At 34.6% G+C, this 21,093-nt stretch overlaps 1 protein-coding gene and 1 long non-coding RNA gene across 2 annotated transcripts; both read left to right on the forward strand.

The window, feature by feature from the left end:
- Positions 1-9,157: 9,157 nt before the first annotated feature.
- On the forward strand, positions 9,158-10,984 carry LOC140830701 (uncharacterized). Its single transcript, XR_012117665.1, has 3 exons — positions 9,158-9,516; positions 10,223-10,578; positions 10,842-10,984. It is a non-coding gene; the product is annotated as an uncharacterized lncRNA (long non-coding RNA).
- Positions 10,985-12,481: 1,497 nt separating this feature from the next.
- On the forward strand, positions 12,482-15,494 carry LOC140829566 (uncharacterized). The gene is given in 4 exon segments (XM_073192881.1): positions 12,482-12,575; positions 14,522-14,758; positions 14,761-15,111; positions 15,114-15,494. Coding segments are annotated over 4 exon segments (1,029 nt in total). The 3' UTR covers positions 15,461-15,494.
- Positions 15,495-21,093: the final 5,599 nt, after the last annotated feature.

Raw genomic sequence — 21,093 nt, forward strand, 5'->3', positions numbered from 1 at the left:
CAGCCTACGATAGGAACTTACCAATGACTGATTAATATCGGAGAATTGGAGGTTCACATTCAAGGAATCCCAGGGAAAGAATCAGATCGATTGATTCTTGGACTAGAGTTTCTCGAAGAACACAAACCTTGGAAACGTCTAGAGCATGGAATGAAGTTTATGACAGAAGATAAAATGTGGAAAGTCCAATGACCACAAGTCCATTCTCTATATATATTCCAGTAGGAATGTTGTATGAACAATATAAGGCAGAATATTTTGCTGCATATATTGATTCAGGTGCTGGGATATGTACAGCAAAACGAGGAGTTTTTCCAAATAATTTGGAAGAAGAATTACCAAAGATTGCTGGAAGAGACTTTTCCAGAAGGATCTTAATTCTATGTAAATGGATTAAGATGACTGAAATTATGATTGGCGGTGCTGGACAAACACCTTGGTATAAAGTAAAGACACCACCAATTTATTTTCATGATACAGGAGCTGACATATTGTTAGGAAATAATTTCCTACAAATGTTCAAGTCCTATACACAAGAAAATGAGACTAGAAGATTAGTGTTCACAACACCATGTGCTCACAAAATCATAGTCCAGAGACTTCGGGAGGCATTTTACAGAAAATTGCCGATCCAGTTTCGCAGCAAGCGTGGTGATTCAGGAAAACTTCTGAACCCAAAAATGAAGGATTCAAGACGGTTTGGAGAAGCAATGCTCCAGTTAAAAGCAGATAAAGAACTCCAACCAGATGATATAGAATGCCTTAAGATCACTCTACATACAAATGAAGTAGAGTTTGAGGCTAAGGTATCATTGGAAGATGTCAAGAAAAGGATCAAAGAAAACTACAATGAAGATCCCTTGGCATGGTGGGACAGAAATAAACTCAGGGCTTGCCTTAAGATCAAGGAAGGCAAAGAGTATGAATTTGTCCGTTGTAAACCCATCCCAATGAACATCATTGATCAAAGGGATATGCAGATTATAATCAAGGAACATTTGAACCTTGGTTTGATCAAAGCAGGTATGTCACCATATAGCAGTCCAGGTTTTCTGGTAAGAAACCATGGTGAGATAAAACGAGGAAAACCCAGATTAGTTATTAATTATCAAGAAATTAATAAAATTCTGGAGTTTGATGGGTATTTTATACCTAGTAGAGAACACTTGATAAGTTGCATTCGCAATGCCAAGATATTCTCTAAATTCGATTGCAAGTCTGGATTCTATCAAATTCGGATGCAGGAAGAAAGCAAGAAATTCACAGCTTTCTCCACACCTCAAGGACATTATATTTGGGAAGTATTACCAATGGGATTGGCTAATTCACCCCAGATATTTCAAAGAAAGATGGATAATCTTTTTAAAGATTATTTTAAGTTTATGTTTGTTTACATCGACGATGTTTTAATAGCATCTAAAGATATAAACGAACATGTTAAGCATTTGGAAATTTTCTCTAATGTTTGCAAGAAAGAAGGACTGGTTTTATCTGAAAAGAAAGCAGTCATTGCTACAAAAAAGATTGAATTCCTCGGAATTGAAATCGATGAGTCAGGAATAATTTTACAAAACCACATAGTTGAAAAGGTGCAGAATTTTTCAGAAATTCTCAAAGACAAGAAACAACTTCAAAGTTTTTTAGGAGTTGTTAATTTTGCTGGGATGTTTATCAAAAACCTAGCAAAACACAGGAAGGTGTTCAGTCCATTATTGAAAAAAGATGCAAGGTTTATATGGACAAAAGAACACACAGAATGACTTATCCATTTAAAGGAAGTTTGTAAAAATCTCCCAAAAATGGCTATTCCCCAAGACGAAGATAATCTGGTATTGTATACCGATGCCAGTGATCATTGGTGGGCAGCAGTTCTTACTAAGCTCACACCAGATGGAGAACAACCATGCAGATATTGTAGTGGGTTATTCTCAGATGGAGAAGCCATTAGATGGCATATCAACGAGAAGGAATTTTATGCAGTAAAAAGGGCTTTTGAAAAATGGCCATTATTTCTACTTGCAAAGAAATTCACTTTGAAAGTTGATAACACACAAGTTAAAGCTTTTTTAAGGAATAGAATTGAGTCTAAACCTGAGAAGGCTAGATTATTACGATGGCAAGCACTATGTCAGAATTATATTTTTGATATTGTGATAATCAAATCTCATGAAAATATTCTTGCAGATTTTTTAACAAGAGATGGAAAGCAGTGATATCGATTCCATCATCAAGATGCAGAGGCATTTGAGGGAACACCTTGAAATGCTTCAAAACGAGTTTAACAAGCTAGTCGTAAACGCAGAAGTTGCGGGAAGACTACAACAAGCCGATAAGAGAGTTGTCTCTGATCGAATTACAGGATGTTTACAGGCATATACTCAGCTATGGTCTGTAATGCAAAGGTCTATCCTCCAAGGCATTGAGAAACCACTGGTTTCCCAAATGGAGAGTTTTCGAGTACAGGACTCTATACCTGTAGCGGGGGATTCAAATACCCCTTGCACAAGTGTTAAGTCGGGATCATCACGAGATGAGTCGGCTGAAACAAAAATTGAGACTCCTGATTCTTATCTTGAGTCTTCAAGTCAACCCTTCACCTCGGGGATTGAAGAGGGAGAGATCAACCTTAGGCCTCGTACTGACAAAGGCAAAACTAAGGTTGGTACTAATGAAATTACAATTTCTCCATTTCAGGTTTACCAACAGAATTGGGAGAAATTAAAAACAAGAATTGGCATTAACCCAGCTACCAATCGGGTTGATGTTTCAGGAAAATATCCAAGGGTATGGATGAAACAAAATTCATATCCAAAGGAGGTCAAGGCATGGTATGAATTCGGGGCTCTTGCCTCAGTTTATACTACATCACCCAGCTTTCCAGAAATTTCAGGTCTACCAAAGTGGATCCAGGAAGCTGTTCACGAGACTTGGGCAAATAATGATTATTTGTCCAGAGGAGATGTTCTGGAATTATATTTTTTTAGTGCAGCACCAGAACCAGCAGGAAAAGGTTCTCATGAAGCCTTTCATTTCATAAAGCTAAGGAGGCCGGACATAAATGTCCAAAAATTTATCAAGGATCCTCCAACAGAAGAAACACCCCTGGTTGCTTCAATTTCTGAAGATGATATGTCTACCAGAAGAGCTTGGGGTCTATGGGTCTGTCTCACTGAGATGGACAAAGTCAAGTTTCCGTTCAAATTTTATAATCATTCAGTGAACGGATCATTCCTGTTAAATACCATGACAGGAAAAACCACAAGTTTTGCAGAAGATTTATTCGAGAAAAAGAGAAATCTTTTGTGGAACAGCAAGATGCCGGCAAGTAAAGAAACTCGTCGGAAATTCTGTAACATGGCACATGTAGGAAGATGGTCTGAAAACATCTGTCCAGAATGCCAAAACCAGAAGGCACCGGAATTCGGTAAATGATTCAAGCCGAGATCTGATCGGAAACACTTTACCGATACAAGTACGAGTGGGGATGGACCACATTCACGTTTTCCTCGAGGAAGCCGAAAGCCAAAGATTCCTCGACAAAATTAATAGTGGACATGTGACTCACCCACTAACCAAAAGAAGGACCACCATGTGAAAATTCAGGTGGGTGGAAAAACAAGGACCACCAATAATAGGTGGTAAGTGACTCGTTAACCACTAATAAAGTGGAAAAGGACAAGAGAACATTGGATACCAAAACTAAAAGGAATCCAATGAATAAAAGCAAGATAACTGGTCCCGAAATTTTATCTATAAATAAAAAAGAATGGAACCAGTAAATCACACCCAGACAAAACTTGAAGATGTATCGTGTATATTTGAGAGTTTTGAAAAGAAGATTAATACACAAGAGGAAACAAGCTGAAGCTCTAAAATCTATAATCCAAATGTACCAAGAAGATGGAAAAGAGATCTCAGCTGATATTTTCCAAACTCATCGCCAATGGTATCTTCAAGAGATAAAAGAATATGAGAAATTGATGTCTAGATTAATAATCTAGAATATGACAAGACAAGAAGGGACCACTCAACCACTACATGGTCCATAGGCAAGCTGTAAAGGCTTAGCAAGATTTGAAATCCGAGTTTCAAATCCGAATGAGCCTTCTATAAATAAGGTAGAAGAAGGAAGTGAAGATCATCGAACATTTTCCCCACTTCGTTCATAATAAAGGTTGTAATATTTCTCTTTCAAGTTTATGCGTGTAGTAAGTTCAGCTACTATTAGTAGCTAAACAAGTTTCTCCTCCTCTACAGGAGGTTACTATGTAATAAATAAATGTTTGTGTTTGAATAAAAGAGATATTTGCTCTAGTCCCTCTCATGTATTATTTTCAAAATTTTATTTTATACTGTACACTCTAAGGTAGGAAACGAATTAGAGTTGTGCCAAGTGCTGCTGAAGGAATCTGCGTCAGTAACCATCGGTTGCGATCGTGTGGTTGGACTGTGAGGAGCAGTTCGTAAAATACGGTGGATATAACCCGGTGGTACTCCGGTCAAAAAGGTATAAGATTTTATTTTATTTTACGGAAGCATGATGAACCATATTTTAAAAGAAAAATCAATCATATAAAAGAAGATGGAAGGGTATTTTGGGGAAAGAGGGAGTTAGGGGAAAAATGGGTTTCAGAAGGGACTGAATACAAAGTCTCCCAAAAACAAATCTCCAATATACATACGGATATACATACACATCACATCAATTTCTAAGTGATCTGGAATGACATATTGGTAAGAAAAGTTCTGGAAAAAAAACGAGGTTTAAGTAAGATTCAACGAGTTTTTGTGAGCTTTAAAAAAATTAATTTTAGAATTTTTGAAAAATTTATACATTAATTTTAAATCTACATGTTTACATCATCTTATCTATTTTTTTTTTACGTCTAAACTCTAACTAGTCACGCTTAACCTTGTTTGGAAACACATGACTACATATGAGAAGTAGAAAATGACTAGCTCCCGGGCGATTTCTACTCGGACCATCTTGAAAGTATCACATAACACGAGTGCACCAGTATGAGATACTTTATTCTTGACAATCATTACTGTCAGAATCACATGTGTTTGGCGTGTCAGAAAAGTTGTTGGAAACTAAATTCCGGCGTTTGACAAAATATGAACCAACTGAAAATACGAAGCAACTGATCGAGTAAACTGAACTCAGCAACTGAATCTAGTAAACTAGTCTACGCAACTGAAACGCAATTCAGTTATTCTCCTCGTCAACTGACAGATAATACATTCAGCCGTATGCCTTCAAGCTAAGCATCCTTCAAACATGTCTCGGGAAAGAACACTCAACCGACAAAGAGACATAGAAGATTGCAACTGAATATGAAACGCCGCACTTCAATCAATACAGCTTAGAACAACGCATTGCAGTTAAGACGCCGCATTACAATAAATAAAGCAAACATGTACCAAGGAATGATGAAGTGGCAATCAACGTATTCAAAGATTCAAATATATTTCAAGTTACCGTTGGAAGGGAAGCTTATAAATATGACAGAAGAACAGCTGAATAACAAGAGATTACTTCATTAAATTAAAAAGCTTGCTGTTATTCTGCCAAAATCTTAGCTCACTCTTACTTGATTTATTCGTAGCAGTCAAGGCTACAATTTGAGCTCGCTAGAACTTTGTAATAATCGATAAATTAGATAGTGCTAAGATCAGTTATGCACTGAGAACATATTGAATACTAAGAGTTTCAGTTTTTGGCAGTGATAAGTCCAAACTGAAGTGGGTCAGTACAAATCTTGTATTCGATCAAAGTCTTTTAGTGGAAATCCTATCCTTGAGATAAAAGGGGTGACATAGGAGTAATTGAAATCTCCGAATATCCAGAAACAATCCTTGCGTATTTTATTTCAGTTTTGTATTCTATCTTTAGTCAATTAGTTTCCGCAACTACTTCAGTTTAACTGATTGTCATTGACCAACAAGATTCCGAGAATCAGTTTGTCACCAAACTGAACTCAAAATTCGAAAAGATCAGTTTTAATTGTGAGTGTTTATTCAACCCCCTTCTAAACACTCTTGATACGTCAATCGATCTTGTCCTAATTAGTAAGTGAACACTTAGTAAGCGAACACTGAAAGCAAAGTAATCATTCATTTCCTTCCTATAAATAGCATGTTTGATCTCTATTCAAAGGATCTTTCGCATAGTCACAGACAGTGGCAGAGCCAGAAATTAGAGATGTCAATTGGGCGGGTATGGGGTAGGTTTGGCTAAACCCAAGACCCTCTCCATGAAATTTTTTTTGACACATTATCCGCCCAACCCCGGTTAAATATTCTTCGGACTCGCCCCACTTTGAATACGAAACGGGGCCGAGTAGACCCGTGAGACCCGTGACACCAGAATTTTTTTAAAATAAAAAAATAATATTTCTTCTCATATTACTAAATTATGAAACAGACAAGTCTCTAAATACAACACTATGAAAAATTAATTCATTTCTTCGACCACACTTAATAATAACAAACAAAATATTTTCATAACATAAAGAATTACATAAAAAAAAGAGTTACTAGCTCTCCAAAAAAATCTTGACATTCCAAAAATAAGTCATAACAACACTCTTATCCGATTCGGTGGATTGTCCAACTCATCAAATTCACTCGGATTACGTCATTATTAATAATTAGGTTGCAGAATTTCAAACTCAGTCACATATATAATAATGACAATTAATTAGTACAAAAGTGTGACGCCAACTCCCAACTATCTCTGAGGCAATAGGCCACCACAAAACCCTTTAAATTAATGATCGTATAATTTCTATAATTTATTTATCCCGATCAATTACACTGATGATTACAGAATTTTATCTCAGATTAGGTCCCGTGAGCGAATTTTCAAATCTTCCAAGTTTTTATTGGCACCATACATCATACTTACATTTTTTTTAATCCAAAATTCTAGCTCCTTGCTGAAGTTGTTTGATTCAGAGGGTGTTATTTACTATCCATAATTATTTTTAACTGGATTCTATTTTTATTTTTTGCAGTAAAAATGGACAGTTAAATAGTAAGTTAATTAGTAAGACGTACTGATTTATTATAATACTAAATTAGGCATAATTATTTTTTATTTTTAAAATTATAATAAATATAATTAAAATACCGGATAAAATAAAAGAAATTATATCAAAATATTGTTCAAATTAGGTTGTTTAAGTGATGCTTTTTGCAAGAAGCTGTTCATTTTGATCACTTTTTCCCAGTTGAATATAGTGAATTTTCATTATGTTGGTCAGATTCAGTTTACTCAGCAATTATGTTGGTGCACGAGCACTGAGAGTAGGTCTCTAGTGTGACGGTCTCATGAATTTTTATCTGTGAAACGAGTCCACCATATCAATGTTCATAATAAAAAGACAATACTCTTAGGCATAGTTTGGTACACATGATAGGATAAACATGTGATAGATAATATAAGGATAAGTTAAGGATAAATAAGATGTAGGATATTATATTTAATGTTTGATATGATTTTAATAAGAGTGATTAAATTTATCTATTAGATTGTAATGACAAAATTAACCTTATCATAATAAATTTTATAATTTCAAAATTGTTGCTTGAGTTCATATTTTTTTTTATCTATTAATGCGTTGATAGTACTTGCATGATTTATTTATTTTTACCTAATTGTATATATTATATAATACGATAATTGAGCCCTTGCTTTTGTAAGTCAAGTTAAATATCAATTTTTAAGGTTAATCGAGTGATACTAATAATTTTATTGATATTCATAAAAATTATTAATATAATTATCTCGAAGTCATTTATATAATTATATATTATATAATATATATAAATAAATAAAAATATTTATTTGATTTTAATTAGCATCGATTTATAAAAATCATTTATAAATTGAAGGTAATTAAGTCATTTGTAGTATATTTTATCATTAAATTAAAATTATCACACCTAATAGAAGGGATATTTTATCCCTCTAGAAATTATTTATCAAGGGCCCATGATAATATCATGGGCTTTTTAAAAATGTGCCATACATGGAATAAGGAGGATTATTTATCAATCCCTCACTTATCCCATGTACCAAACTATGCCTTAGGCTCCATTTGGTACGTGTGATAAGATAAGTAAATGATTAATAACTAGAGTGATTAAAAAAATGAGATATATGGATTAATAATATGGTGGGATAAATAACATGGTGTTTGGTATGATTTTAAAATGATAGATTAATTTTATAAATTTTATTATAATGATCAAAATACTCCAAATGCTAATTAAATATATATTCTTAAAATAATTTGATAGATAATTAAATATTTATAATTATAATTTACATTTATTAAAATTAATATAAATATATTTATTAGAAATAAATTTATATATATACATTTATTTTAATAATTAAAACAGAAATAATATTTCGAATGTTAATATTAAATAAAGTTTAGTAATAATTATAATATTATTGTTTTTTTAAAAAAATTATAAATATTTTTAAAATAATTTGATAGATAATTAAATATTTATAATTATATTTTATATTTATTATATTAATTTAAATACATATATTAGAAATATATTTATATATATATATATATATTTAATTGATAATTAAAATAGTAATAATATTTTAAATATTAATTTTATTGTGAAATAAATTTTAGTGTTAATTATAATATTATTGTTTTTTAAATAATTGAAAATAATAAAATTATATGAAATTAATTTATAAAAAAATATAATAAAAATTTAAATATTAAATTAATTATTATATTTTGACTAATTTTAACTTTCATATTATATTGAGGAAAACAAATCAAGGGTATTATAGTCAATATATAATCTTATCATGATCAGTATTAAAGAATTATACATTATCGCACTTTTGAGGAGGGATATTTAATCACACAAATAACATGATTAGTGAGGGTTTTCAATCATAATCAATAGCTTGAATACTAAATAAAAAATGAATCAAACACAAGATAAAGAATGATATTAGAATGATTATTTAATAATCATTCCCTTATCATGGCTACCTAACATAGCCTTAGTATTAAAAGTAATATTTCTCATGGATGATCCAAATAACAGCTCCGTATCACAAAATACAACCCATTAGATCGTTTCACACAAGTTTTTACCGAGCATTACGCATTTCTCTGGTTCAACCTTTGTCCTTTCCGAGGTGGTATCCGGTGAATCTTGAATGTTTTTTACCTCAATGGTGCCAGTGGGGGAGTGTTGTCACACAGTTGTTTTCAACACGTTTTCACTTTATATTCGTTTCTGTTGGGATTTTCATATTGTTTATGTTTCTTTATTGATTTAAACTTTTTACAGGTAATGCATATTGAGTATTAATAGATTTTGAAATGACTTCCCGAATTCACAATTTTTATGATTGTGAAACATGATGCTAAGATGAAGTTTGACGACCCTTAATATGGTTTAGTTAATAATTCACAGGAATTGGAGTTCTGGCTTAATAGATCGATGTCATAAACTATTTAGGCATAGTTTGGTACATATGATAGGATAAGCATGTGATATATAATATAAGGATAAGTTAAGGATAAATAAGATGTAGGATATTATATTTAATGTTTGGTATGATTTTAATAAGAGTGATTAAATTTATATATTAGATTATAATGACAAAATTAACCTTATCATAATAAATTTTGTCATTTCAAAGTTGTAGCTTGATTTCATATTTTTATTTATTCATACGCCGATAGTGCTTGCATGATTTATTTATTTTTACCTAATTTTATATATTATATAATATGATAATTGAGCCCTTGATTTTTGAATCAAGTCAAATATCAATTTTTTTAATGTTAATCGAGTGATACTAATAATTTTATTAAAATTTATAAAAATTATTTATATAATTATCTCGAATTCATTTATATAATTATCATATTATATAATATATAAAAATAAATAAAAATATTTATTTGATTTTAATTACTACCTACTAGCATAGATTTATAAAAATCATTTATAAATTGAGGGTAATTAAGTCATTTGTAGTGTATTTTATCCTTAAATAAAAATTATCACACCTAATAGAAGGGATATTTTATCCTTCTAAAAAATTATTTATCAAAGGCCCATGATATTATCATGAGCTTTTTAAAAATGTACCAAACATGAGAGAAGGGGGATTATTTATCAATCCCTCCCTTATCCCATATACCAAACTATGTCTTAGAAGATAAAGTTGCTACTTGTTTTAGATCTTGGTCAATTAATGACTTTTTTTTTTTCAATTTGTCGAATTCTTGACAAAATAGAATTGGCATGTACGTCTAATTTCTTTTCAGATTGTGATTTTCTCTAGAAATATAGAAGGCCGAGTTTTTTAAATGTCATTTTTCCTCACTCCTTTTGCAATCAGGTCAGTATGAACTTTTATCTTGATTTTCTTTTAAGTCAAGATTTAGCTATAATTTTGTTTGTCACAAATACAACTTTAGACGTAAAAGCAAGGTGTGTTTCGTGACTACTAGTTTCAAATAAATAGTCATTCACCGAGACAACTAACCACTTTCCTGTTCAACAATTTAGGTGCCACCCCGCATGGGTTTAGTTCAGTTGGTCAACAGCGGTGAATCTTGGAGCAATGACCAGGGATCGAGTCTCGCAAGCGGCAGTGTGAGAGTTAAATTCCCTCCAATGAGGGGGAGCTCCTTGTGCGCGGCGTATAGCATAAGGTCTAGCTGCTGCTGGATGGCTGAGTCACCATGATTTACCTCCTCTCACATTCTTGTCGGGCCGGAGGTGAGGGGCGCCTAAGGTGAGCGATTTCACCTTTTGGAGCAACAATTTAGGTGCCAAGGGTACAAAGAAAATGTGCTAGAAATGTTTAATTTGTTCCACTCCTTCCTCACACTCTAAGAAAATATTTCGGATGCATTTCCCCACCTTAATTCACAACTCGGTACAACTCGAACAGTAATATCAGTACGTCAATACTAGATTCTTTACATGAAGGACTGAACTGGAAGACTGATGAGCCTAAATCTTATAAAGGTTTAATTCTATAATATTTGTGCTTATCTAGTATTTTTATCACTTTTTATCTACTTATCTGAATTAGTTTTATAATGATTGTATATTTAAATAAAAGAGAAAAAAAAACCTAATTTGGTTGATAAGATGATTTTACAACATTTCAAAAGAAACAAAATAGTAAAAGAAAGGAAATAAAATATTTTTTTTCCTTGAGAATATTGAAGTTTTGGAAGAAAATCTGTGCAGATCTTGATAAAGATGAATCGTCACATTTAAAAAACAAAATTTCTACAATTTCATCTACAATTTTTGAACTTGACATAAGCTGCAAAAATTGGAGGATTAGGCCTATTAGAGGGATAAAAAAGAGGCGTGAAGACAGATAAAAGGAGAATAGAAGAAGTGAATAGAAGGCTACAGTGAATATAGCAAAAGACTATGCAAAAAACATCTACACGGAGGAAGATAGAGGCATAAGCAACAGGAAGACCTCGACACACCAAATAACTGAGAATTTTTTTCATTCTATCTTGATTATGTTTTCTTCTATGAATTTAAACACGAGTTTTAACTTTTGTTTTGAATTTATGGTGTATATTTTTATGAACTAAGGTAACGATAGGGTCGAGACAAATTATTTTTGATATTTTGAGTTTGATTCAATTTTATTATTTATTTTTATTCATTGATCGATTTCGTTTATTATATGTTCTTTTAATCTGGTCAATTAAATTGAATATTTGTTGGTTAATCTAAAATCGGAAGGTGGTAAATTGATATTTGCTTCACTACATCAATCAACACATGGTTAAACTGACTAAAAATTTTATTCGGTCCAGTGTGCGACTTTAGGTTGAAAAACTGAAATTTCACAATGCAGTTGAATCTAATTAAATTAATTTAGGAATAATTTGACTGTTAGATTTAATTATGTTTAGTAATTAGAGAAATCGTTTAATAAATAATTTTGGGAATTTCTTCGTGAATTACATACTTAATTTATTGAATTAGACTTTGACACGTAGATTATAAGTTTGTCTCGGTACCGTTATGCACGTAGTCATTTTTAAATAATTTGAATTTTCATCTAAATTAATAGTTTGGATTTTTTTTTTGCTTTAGTTAATCTATTTAAATTGTTTAATTTAGTTTTAATTCATTTATCACATCTCATTTGAATTTGATTAGCTTAAATTAGGAAAACTAATTCATATTCTATTATTTAAACATCGATTTCTATGAGTACGATACCTGAACTCATTATCAAATTATTATAACTTGATTTAGTCCACTTGCTAGATTTATTTACAACCGAAGTCGTCGGTCAAAGACCGTTACAAAAAGATTCAAGTCAGTTGAATTCACCAACCTCTTAGTTCAAACTATACTGTTGCAGCTGAAAGAACCTACAAATTCAAGAAAAGTCCTGAATTTATTTCATTGATCGGTCAAATAGATGCGTATCCAGCATGGGACTTCCACTTTTTGCATGACAATCCATATTTTGGTCAAAGGCAGGCTCATAAAGGATGCTAAGGCTGTTGGATCTGGTTTTCTACTCGCCTAAATGCAGCGGAAGTTTTAAAATTTTTGTTTATTTTGACAATCAAATATGATTTGCTTTGGACGCTCGTATGGTTTTAACAAAAACATATATATGATGTTAGAAAATTATACTTTGTGAATTATTCACGTGGCACCAACTGATCTGGTATTACGGATCTAGATCTTGATGAATCCCTACGAACTTTCTTCAAAAGACTCATTTCTTCCCTTCTAATTAGGTCCACGACTGGATGATATATACATCTTCCAATTTGCACTAGAAAATAAGAAAGATATTTTGCGTAGGAGATAAAATAATTGAGAGACGACTCAAACTCTTTCCCTACAAGAGGTGGCCGAAATTCTTAGGGTCTGAGAGAGTGATTTTCGAAATTTTTGTCTTCGTAGGCTAGGGTTTTGACTTGCATCCCCTATTTATAATTATGTCATAGCCTAATTATATAATTAATATTAATGAGCTTGATTTAATTAATTGGGTTAGTCCAACAAATTTAATTAATTTAATCAAGGCCCATTAAAACTTTAATTAATTATTATGTTGGACTTGTACTCATACAAGCCCATTAAACATATTAACTACCATATTTAATTTATTAATTAATCAACTCAACTTTTAAGCTTAATAAATTAAATACATTATAAATTAAACATTTGGATTATTATAAATTATAATTCAATTACTTGAATTTTCATCACCCCAAAATTTAATATTTAATAAACCCAACATTTGAGTTTAATAAATTAAATTTTCAAATTTTATAAATTCAATTCCTTGAATTTATTCTCTCAAAATTTAATTATCATAAATTCAACTCCTTGAATTTAATATATGATATAAATTCAACTTCTTGAATTTATTCTTTCAACGGCAACAAACGATCCAGTGCTTGTGTGACCCTCAATGGTTCAGGGATACAGCTAGCCGTGAGTTCACAACTCTTTGTGATTCGGGAGATAATCTTTTATTCGGGCTTACCCTAGTTAGACTCATTCTTTTCATTAACACCTTGATCAAGAATGTCAGAACTCATTTTTGATTGCACCCATCGGATCATGGTAAGAGTGTCTACTAGCATCGCCCCATGATCCCCTAGGTATCACTGATAGTGACTGCAAGAACAAGTCGATTATGATTAACGTACAGTACGGTCCCTTCATCTCATATACCCGATCGAATCTGCAACCATTGGTTCATCGAGGGTTGCATATTAATTCGATAACAATGTGATAACTATAATAGTGGCATCGCATGTACTATTTGAGAACTCCTTCTCTAACGTAAATCTCATACTCTGGCCAGAGATTTCATGCACTATTATTTCATTAGATCACACATGATATCCACAACCGTAGGTGAGCGGTGAATCCCCGACTACAATGCACTGGCTCTTATATGTGTCGCAACTGTACCCAACCTCGCCACCTGATGACTCTCCTGGAGCCGGTAAACGAGTCAAAGCACAGCCATAGCATATAGAGCCTCAGTGTTGTCCCGGGTCGTAAGGACTAATGGTGTACAATCATAACCACAGGACTTATCCTCTCGATGAATGATAACCACTTGGAAAGTTCGAGGGAGGGTTGTTCGATATAATCATCATATGACTATCCATCTGTATGTTTGGAAATCTATATGCCCTTACCAAGAAACGCAGTACACGACATCGCAGATGCTAGTCTCGAGCTTAAGCGGCATTTATCCCTGTTTTAGGCGGCTGAATTGACTTGGAACGAATTTAGAATATGCAGTGTTTACAAACGAGTTTCAACATCGAATTACGATTTATTTGTATTAAAGTATAATCAAGGTCTTTATCTATGTTTGATAACATGAGTATACAGATAAAGAAATATGAAACCATGAAATAATGAATTATATTAAATAAAGATTGTTTATTACACTTGAGTCAATAAAATCCCTAGCCAACAGGCTTGTACGGCATCTATTCTAACGAGGCATTACTTGAAAAGGTTTTATCTAAACCGTCCTCTGATGATAAAGCTCAAGTACTTACTGTTCTTGATTCTTTGCTAAATACTTATGAGGCTGTTGACTCAATCTCTTTTGAGTTTGACTTGTTCATTCGAAACTGTGCAAAGTTGAGAATGGTTGATGTTCTTCTTGATGCTTGCAAATTGCTGTTTAATCATGTTTTTCTTTTGAACTTGATAGTTTTAATATTCTGCTTCATGTGATGCAAAAATCTGGTAAGATCGATTTGCTTTGGGGTGTATATCGCCACGTGATTGAAACATGGGTTCGCTCTGATAAAGTAACAATGCAAATTATGGTTAATGCTTTATGTAAAGAAGGAAAGTTGGAATTTTTTTTTGATATTGTAGATAGGATGTGTGGGAAGAAGTGTTCGGATTCTGCGCTGATCGTGAATACTTGTCTGGTCTACGAAATGATAGAGGGAGATCGAATAGAAGATGGATTAATGTCATTGAAGCAAATGTTGCAGAAAGACATAATCGTGGGCACTGTTTTATATTCGTCGGTCGTTTTTGCCAAAGTCAAGATGGAAATATGAATACTGCTATGGAGATATATGGGGAAATGCTTAAGAGAGGTTTTCAAGAGAATGCTTTTGTCTGTAGTTTGTTCATTGGAGCATGTTGTGAGGATAGAAGGATCGATGAAGCAATTCCACTGTTAGAAGAAATGGGAAGTTTGGGATATAAGCCACCGGTAGAGACGTTTAATCTGATGATTAAAGGTTGTTCTATAAACGGACGATTGGATGATAGCTTGGTATTTTGTAAGAAAATGGTGTTGGTAGGATATGTGCCTAGTTGTTCAGCTGCTAATGAGATGATTGGGAAGCTTTGTGAGAATGGGAAGACCAAGAGACTGGTAAGATGCTGACCATCTTGTTGGATAATGGGCTTACTTGTGATGAAAATGTTATACAAAATGTATATGCACAAACAGAAAGGAACACGAGAACAATGTACTATTATTGCGAACAAAAGAAATAGCACAATGCTTAAAGGAACATGCAGTCTCAAGCGAAGCAGTATGATAAACAAAACAGCAGGACAGTGCAAAAATTAAATCAAATCGAAGCCTGTATGAAAATACAGTGTCCTTAAAACAGATTCGTCCCCTCCGGTGTGTGCTGCGAGGATGAACGCGGACGTCTGTTTCCCAGGATACAACGGAAAACCAGTAGTACTGTAGCACAAGACACCACCATGGCGAACTGAAAAAGTACCTGAACTTTATCACGAGAGTAGAACAACAACAAGGGAACATCAACTGGTGAAGCAGCAGCAGCCGAGACAGTAGGAAGCAAAGCTACGAAAATCAGAAAGCAGAGGAGTGTGTTGGATTATCTGAATGACTTGAGGCTGCACCTATATATAGGCACTCATATGGACAGTTACGGCTGGCCATTCGAAAGGCCAAAGGTCTGGCCAGCGGAAACACCAAAGGTCATTTCAGTTGGAACTCCAAAGGCCAACTGAAACTGTTCCAGCCGAAACACCAAAGGTCATTTCAGTTGGAACTCCAAAGGCCAACTGAAACTGTTCCATTATATAATTTTTCGAAAATAAAATAGCAAAAGCCAGGTGAGCCTTGGTGGGAAATTTTGCCTTGATCGGTCCGACATTCGACGCGCCCAGGTCGCGCACGTACGCTTGCACACAAGTCAAGCCTTTTTCCACTGCAAATCGGGCCCATGATTTGCACCTCCCTGCGCCTGTGCGCGCAAGAGAGAGCCTCTTGACCAATCATTGTTACACCTCCACAAAGTGCAACTCAATATAAGTTCACCAATGCTATGTTCATTTTCCAATGTGGGACATTTCCCACTTGCCATCTATTAGACCTTGCTTGCTTATCTAATTTCTCATTCAAAGATCAAGCCCAAAGCCCAATAACCTCTAAGTCCAACAATCTCCCACATGAATGGAAATTGAAAGATAATCGATGATTTTTCGTGATAAAGTTCAACAGTTGAATCTTGCATAAGATAGGTAGGTATTACCCTTTGAACCTTCCCTTGTGAAAGCATAACAATTCACTGGTTGACAGTAGACATGATGTCTTTGAACTGTACAGCCGTTTGTGTGAGTTAATATATACTTCACACAAGACTCTTCCTAATACTATTCAGTTCTCATGATTGTGTTCGTTTTGGACCATGAACACACGCCTGGTTCTGCAAGAGGGTCTAGAATTGAGCCTTGCAATTCCTTTGAAGCGGCCCCAATTCTCTCTCACATAGGTGATTCTATATTGCTTCTTATCAGAATCATTAAAAGCCGTAAGCTTATCCTCAACATTCACTGTTTCATAATAGGAATGGATTAAGGATAACCCCCACAGTGATTCTCCAAATTAATGCGATTAGGTTGTCCCATTGAACCTAGTTCTTGGGATCTCCAGTCAGCGTAGGCTGGGTTTTCCTTCGCACCAATTTATTCTATAGGCTTGAGCCTCATTCCCCTTGACATTTTCGCAACTAACTCTCTGTTTAACCCTTTGGTTAGCGGATCCGCTATATTATCCTTTGACTTTACATAGTCAACAGAGATAACTCCAGTTGAGAGTAGTTGTCTAATGGTATTATGTCTACGACGTATATGCCTAGACTTACCATTATACATATTATTTTGTGCCCTACCAATCGCAGTATTGGCTGTCACAATGTATGTATATAGCCGGCACTGGTTTTTCCCATCCTGGAACATCTTCTAAAAAGTGACGCAGCCATTCAGCCTCTTCACCACACTTGTCAAGAGCTATAAACTCAGATTCATCGTGGATCTGGCTATTACAGTTTGTTTAGAAGATTTCCTACGCAATTGCTGCACCTCCTAAAGTGAATACAAATCCACTTGTAGATTTTGAGTCTTTCATATCAGATATCCAATTTGCATCACTGTATCCTTCGATAACAGCAGGATATCTGGTATAGTACAGCCCATGATCACGAGTGTACCTTAAGTATCTTAGCAATCTGATAATTGCTTTCCAGTGTTCAACTCCTGGATTACTCGTGAATCTACTCAATTTGCTTACTCCATAGGCTATGTCTGGTCTTGTACAACTCATTAAGTACATCAGACTTCTAATGACTCGAGAGTATTCTAATTGAGACATGCTCTCCCCTCGATTCTTTGATAGATGATTACTGGTATCTATCGGGGTTTTAGCCAATGCAGAGTCATCGTTATTGAATTTCTCAAGTATTTTGTCAACATAATGTGACTGACTAAGGACTAGCCCTTCTGATGTTCTATGAATTTTAATTCCAAGGATTACATCGGCTAAGCTCAAATCTTTCATAGTCAAATCTTGAGTTCAATAACTTCTTGGTAGATTTGATCATCTTATCATTACTACCAATGATAAGTATGTCATCTACGTAAAGACATAAGATGACATATCCAAATTCAGTGTTCTTTATGTATACACATTTGTCACATTCACTGAATTTAAATCCACTTTCTATCATGGCTTATCAAATTTTTCGTGCCATTGCTTTGGTGCTTGTTTTAAGCCTATACAGAGACTTCACCAAGTTTACATACCTTATTTTCTTGCCCATTCGCAGAAAATCCCTCAGGTTGTTCCATGTAAATTTCCTCTTCTAAATCTCCATTTAGAAAAGCAGTCTTTACGTCCATTTGGTGTACTTCAAGATTCCGCAAGGCGGACAATCGCAAGTATCACACGAATAAAGGTTATTCTCGATACAGGAGAATATGTGTCAAAGTAATCAAGATCCTTCACGTTGATGGTAACCTTTAATTACCAATCTGGCTTTATACTTATCTATGGTTCCATCTGATTTCATTTTCCTTTTGAAAACCCATTTACAGCCTAGTGGTTTGCTTCCCGGAGGAAGATTTACTAATTCCCACGTATGGTTTTGTAAAATGGATTCCATTTCGGAATTGATAGCCTCTTTCCATAGAGGTCCCTCAGATGAACTAATTGCTTCCTTGAAGCTTTGAGGTTCACTTTCCATCATGAAAGTGATGAAATCCGGACCAAAGGATTTCTCAGTCCTAGCTCTCTTGCTACGTCTAGGTTCAATGTCTTGATCAAGCTCTTGTTCTTCATCAATTGTTTCATATAATCTTTTGGATGAACTTGGTTCTTCCTTAGATTTGCATGGAAACATGTGTTCAAAGAACGAAGCATTTCTTGATTCCATTATCGTATTCTTGTGAATATCAGGTATTTGAGATTCATATACAAGAAAACGATACGCACTACTGTTTTGAGCATATCCAATGAAAATGCAATCCACAGTTTTTGGTCCTATCTTTACTTTCTTTGGAGTGGGTACTGCTACCTTGGCAAGACACCCCTCACACTCGCAAGTATTGGTAGGAAGGACTTCTACCTTTCCATAACTCATATGGACTTTTATCTTGATTCTTTCGGGGCACCTTATTTAAAAGGTAATTTTCTGTTAGAACAGCTTCCCCCCACATGTTCTGTGGTAAACCAGAACTTAATAGCAACGCATTCATCATTTCTTTCAAAGTGCGATTCTTTCTCTCTGCAATGCCATTTTGCTGAGGAGAATAAGGTGCAGTTCTTTCGTGTTTGATACCATGTTGAGCACAAAACTCAGCAAACGGTGATTCATATTCACCTCCACGATCACTTCTTAGCACCTTAATTTTCTTGCTAAGTTGATTTTCAACTTCACTCTTATATTGGATAAATTTGTCAATAGCTTCATCCTTACTTTTGAGGAGATACACATAACAAAATTTTGTGCTATCGTCAACAAAAGTAATGAAGTATTTATTTCCACCACGAGTTTGTACACCTTTTAAATCACATACATCACTGTGAATTATATCAAGTGGTTCACTATTTCTTTCAATAGTTCGAAAAGATGATCTCGTTAGTTTTGCCACAACACAAGTTTCACATTTGTGTTGTTTATCAATTTGAAATGCAGAAATGCTTTTCATGTTAATTAATCCACGGATTGTATCATAATTAACGTGCCCAAGTCTACCATGCCATAAACAAGAAGACTCAAGCAAGTAAGCAAAAGTGTTAACTTTATTCATCACGGGCTTAATAGCCATTACATTTAGTTTGAACAAACTATTACAAACATAACCTTTGCCAACAAACATTCCACTCTTAGACAAAACCACCTTATCTGACTCAAACACAATGCGGAAACCATGCTTGTTAAGAAGCGACCCGGACACCAAGTTCTTGCGGATGTCAGGTACATACAACACATTGTTCAAAGTCAGTTCTTTTCCCGATGTCATCTTTAGGACAACTTTTCCTTGACCCTTGATTTCAGAAGTGGCGGAATTTCCCATGAACAGCATTTCCCCATTCTCAGATTCCTCAAGAGTTGCAAACATCTCCTTATCCGAGCAAACATGGCGAGTGGCACCCATGTCAATCCACCACTCCCTTGGATTCGAACCCACCAGATTAACCTCTGATATTACAGCACAGAGATTCATGTTTGAAACCTCTTGAGATATGTTCTCGACCACATTCACCTCGCGGTTTCTCCTTGGCTTCTTACACTCAGATGCCTTGTGACCCATGCCATCACAATTATAGCATTTTCCCGGGAACTTCTTCTTTGAAACGCCTTCTTTGGGTCCCATGTTCAACTTTCTGTTGGAGGAGGAGAAGGTTCTCTTTTTCGAGCTTTGACCATGCTCGACAACATTTGCCTTAGCGGGCAACAGGAGAAAACAATCTTCTTTCCGAACTCTTGTTGTCTTCCTCAATACGAAGTCGAACAATAAGCTCTTCGACATTCATCTCCTTTCGTTTGTGCTTCAAGTAATTCTTGAAATCCTTCCAAGCTGGTGGTAGTTTCTCAACAATAGCAGCCACTTGGAATGATTCGCTCAAAGTCATCCCCTCACCGTGAATCTCGTGAAGAATCACTTGTAGTTCTTGAACTTGACTGATAACCAGCTTTGAATCCACCATTTTAAAGTCCAGAAAGCGACCAACAAGAAACTTCTTGGCCCCGGCATCTTCGGTTTTGTACTTTCTGTCAAGGGATTCCCACAGCTCTTTAGCCGTTTTCTTTTCGCAAAACACGTTGTAGAGCGAATCTGCCAATCCGTTTAGTACATAGTTTCGGCACAAGAAATCAGAATGATTCCATGCCTCAACTGCACTAACAGATTCAACATCTCCCTCACCCTCGTTGAGTTTAGGAGCATCCTCGGTGAGGAATCTAGCCAGGTTCAACATCGTCAAGTAAAACAGCATCTTCTGCTGCCATCTTTTGAAGTCCACACCAGTAAACTTCTCGGGTTTTTCACCGTGACTTGCTGGAACAGCAACCACAGCAGCACGTGGGGTACCGTGAGGGACAAATTGAGGAGGGACAACACGAACAGTTTCCCTTTGCACACTGGATTCAGTAGCCATATCTGAAACAGCACGTAATGAGTAATCTGTTTTAAGATTGTTATACAAAATGTATATGCACAAACAGAAAGGAACACGAGAACAATGTACTATTATTGCAA

The sequence above is a fragment of the Primulina eburnea genome, chromosome 4 (assembly GCF_022965805.1).
Source record: "Primulina eburnea isolate SZY01 chromosome 4, ASM2296580v1, whole genome shotgun sequence".
Taxonomy (NCBI): domain Eukaryota; kingdom Viridiplantae; phylum Streptophyta; class Magnoliopsida; order Lamiales; family Gesneriaceae; genus Primulina; species Primulina eburnea.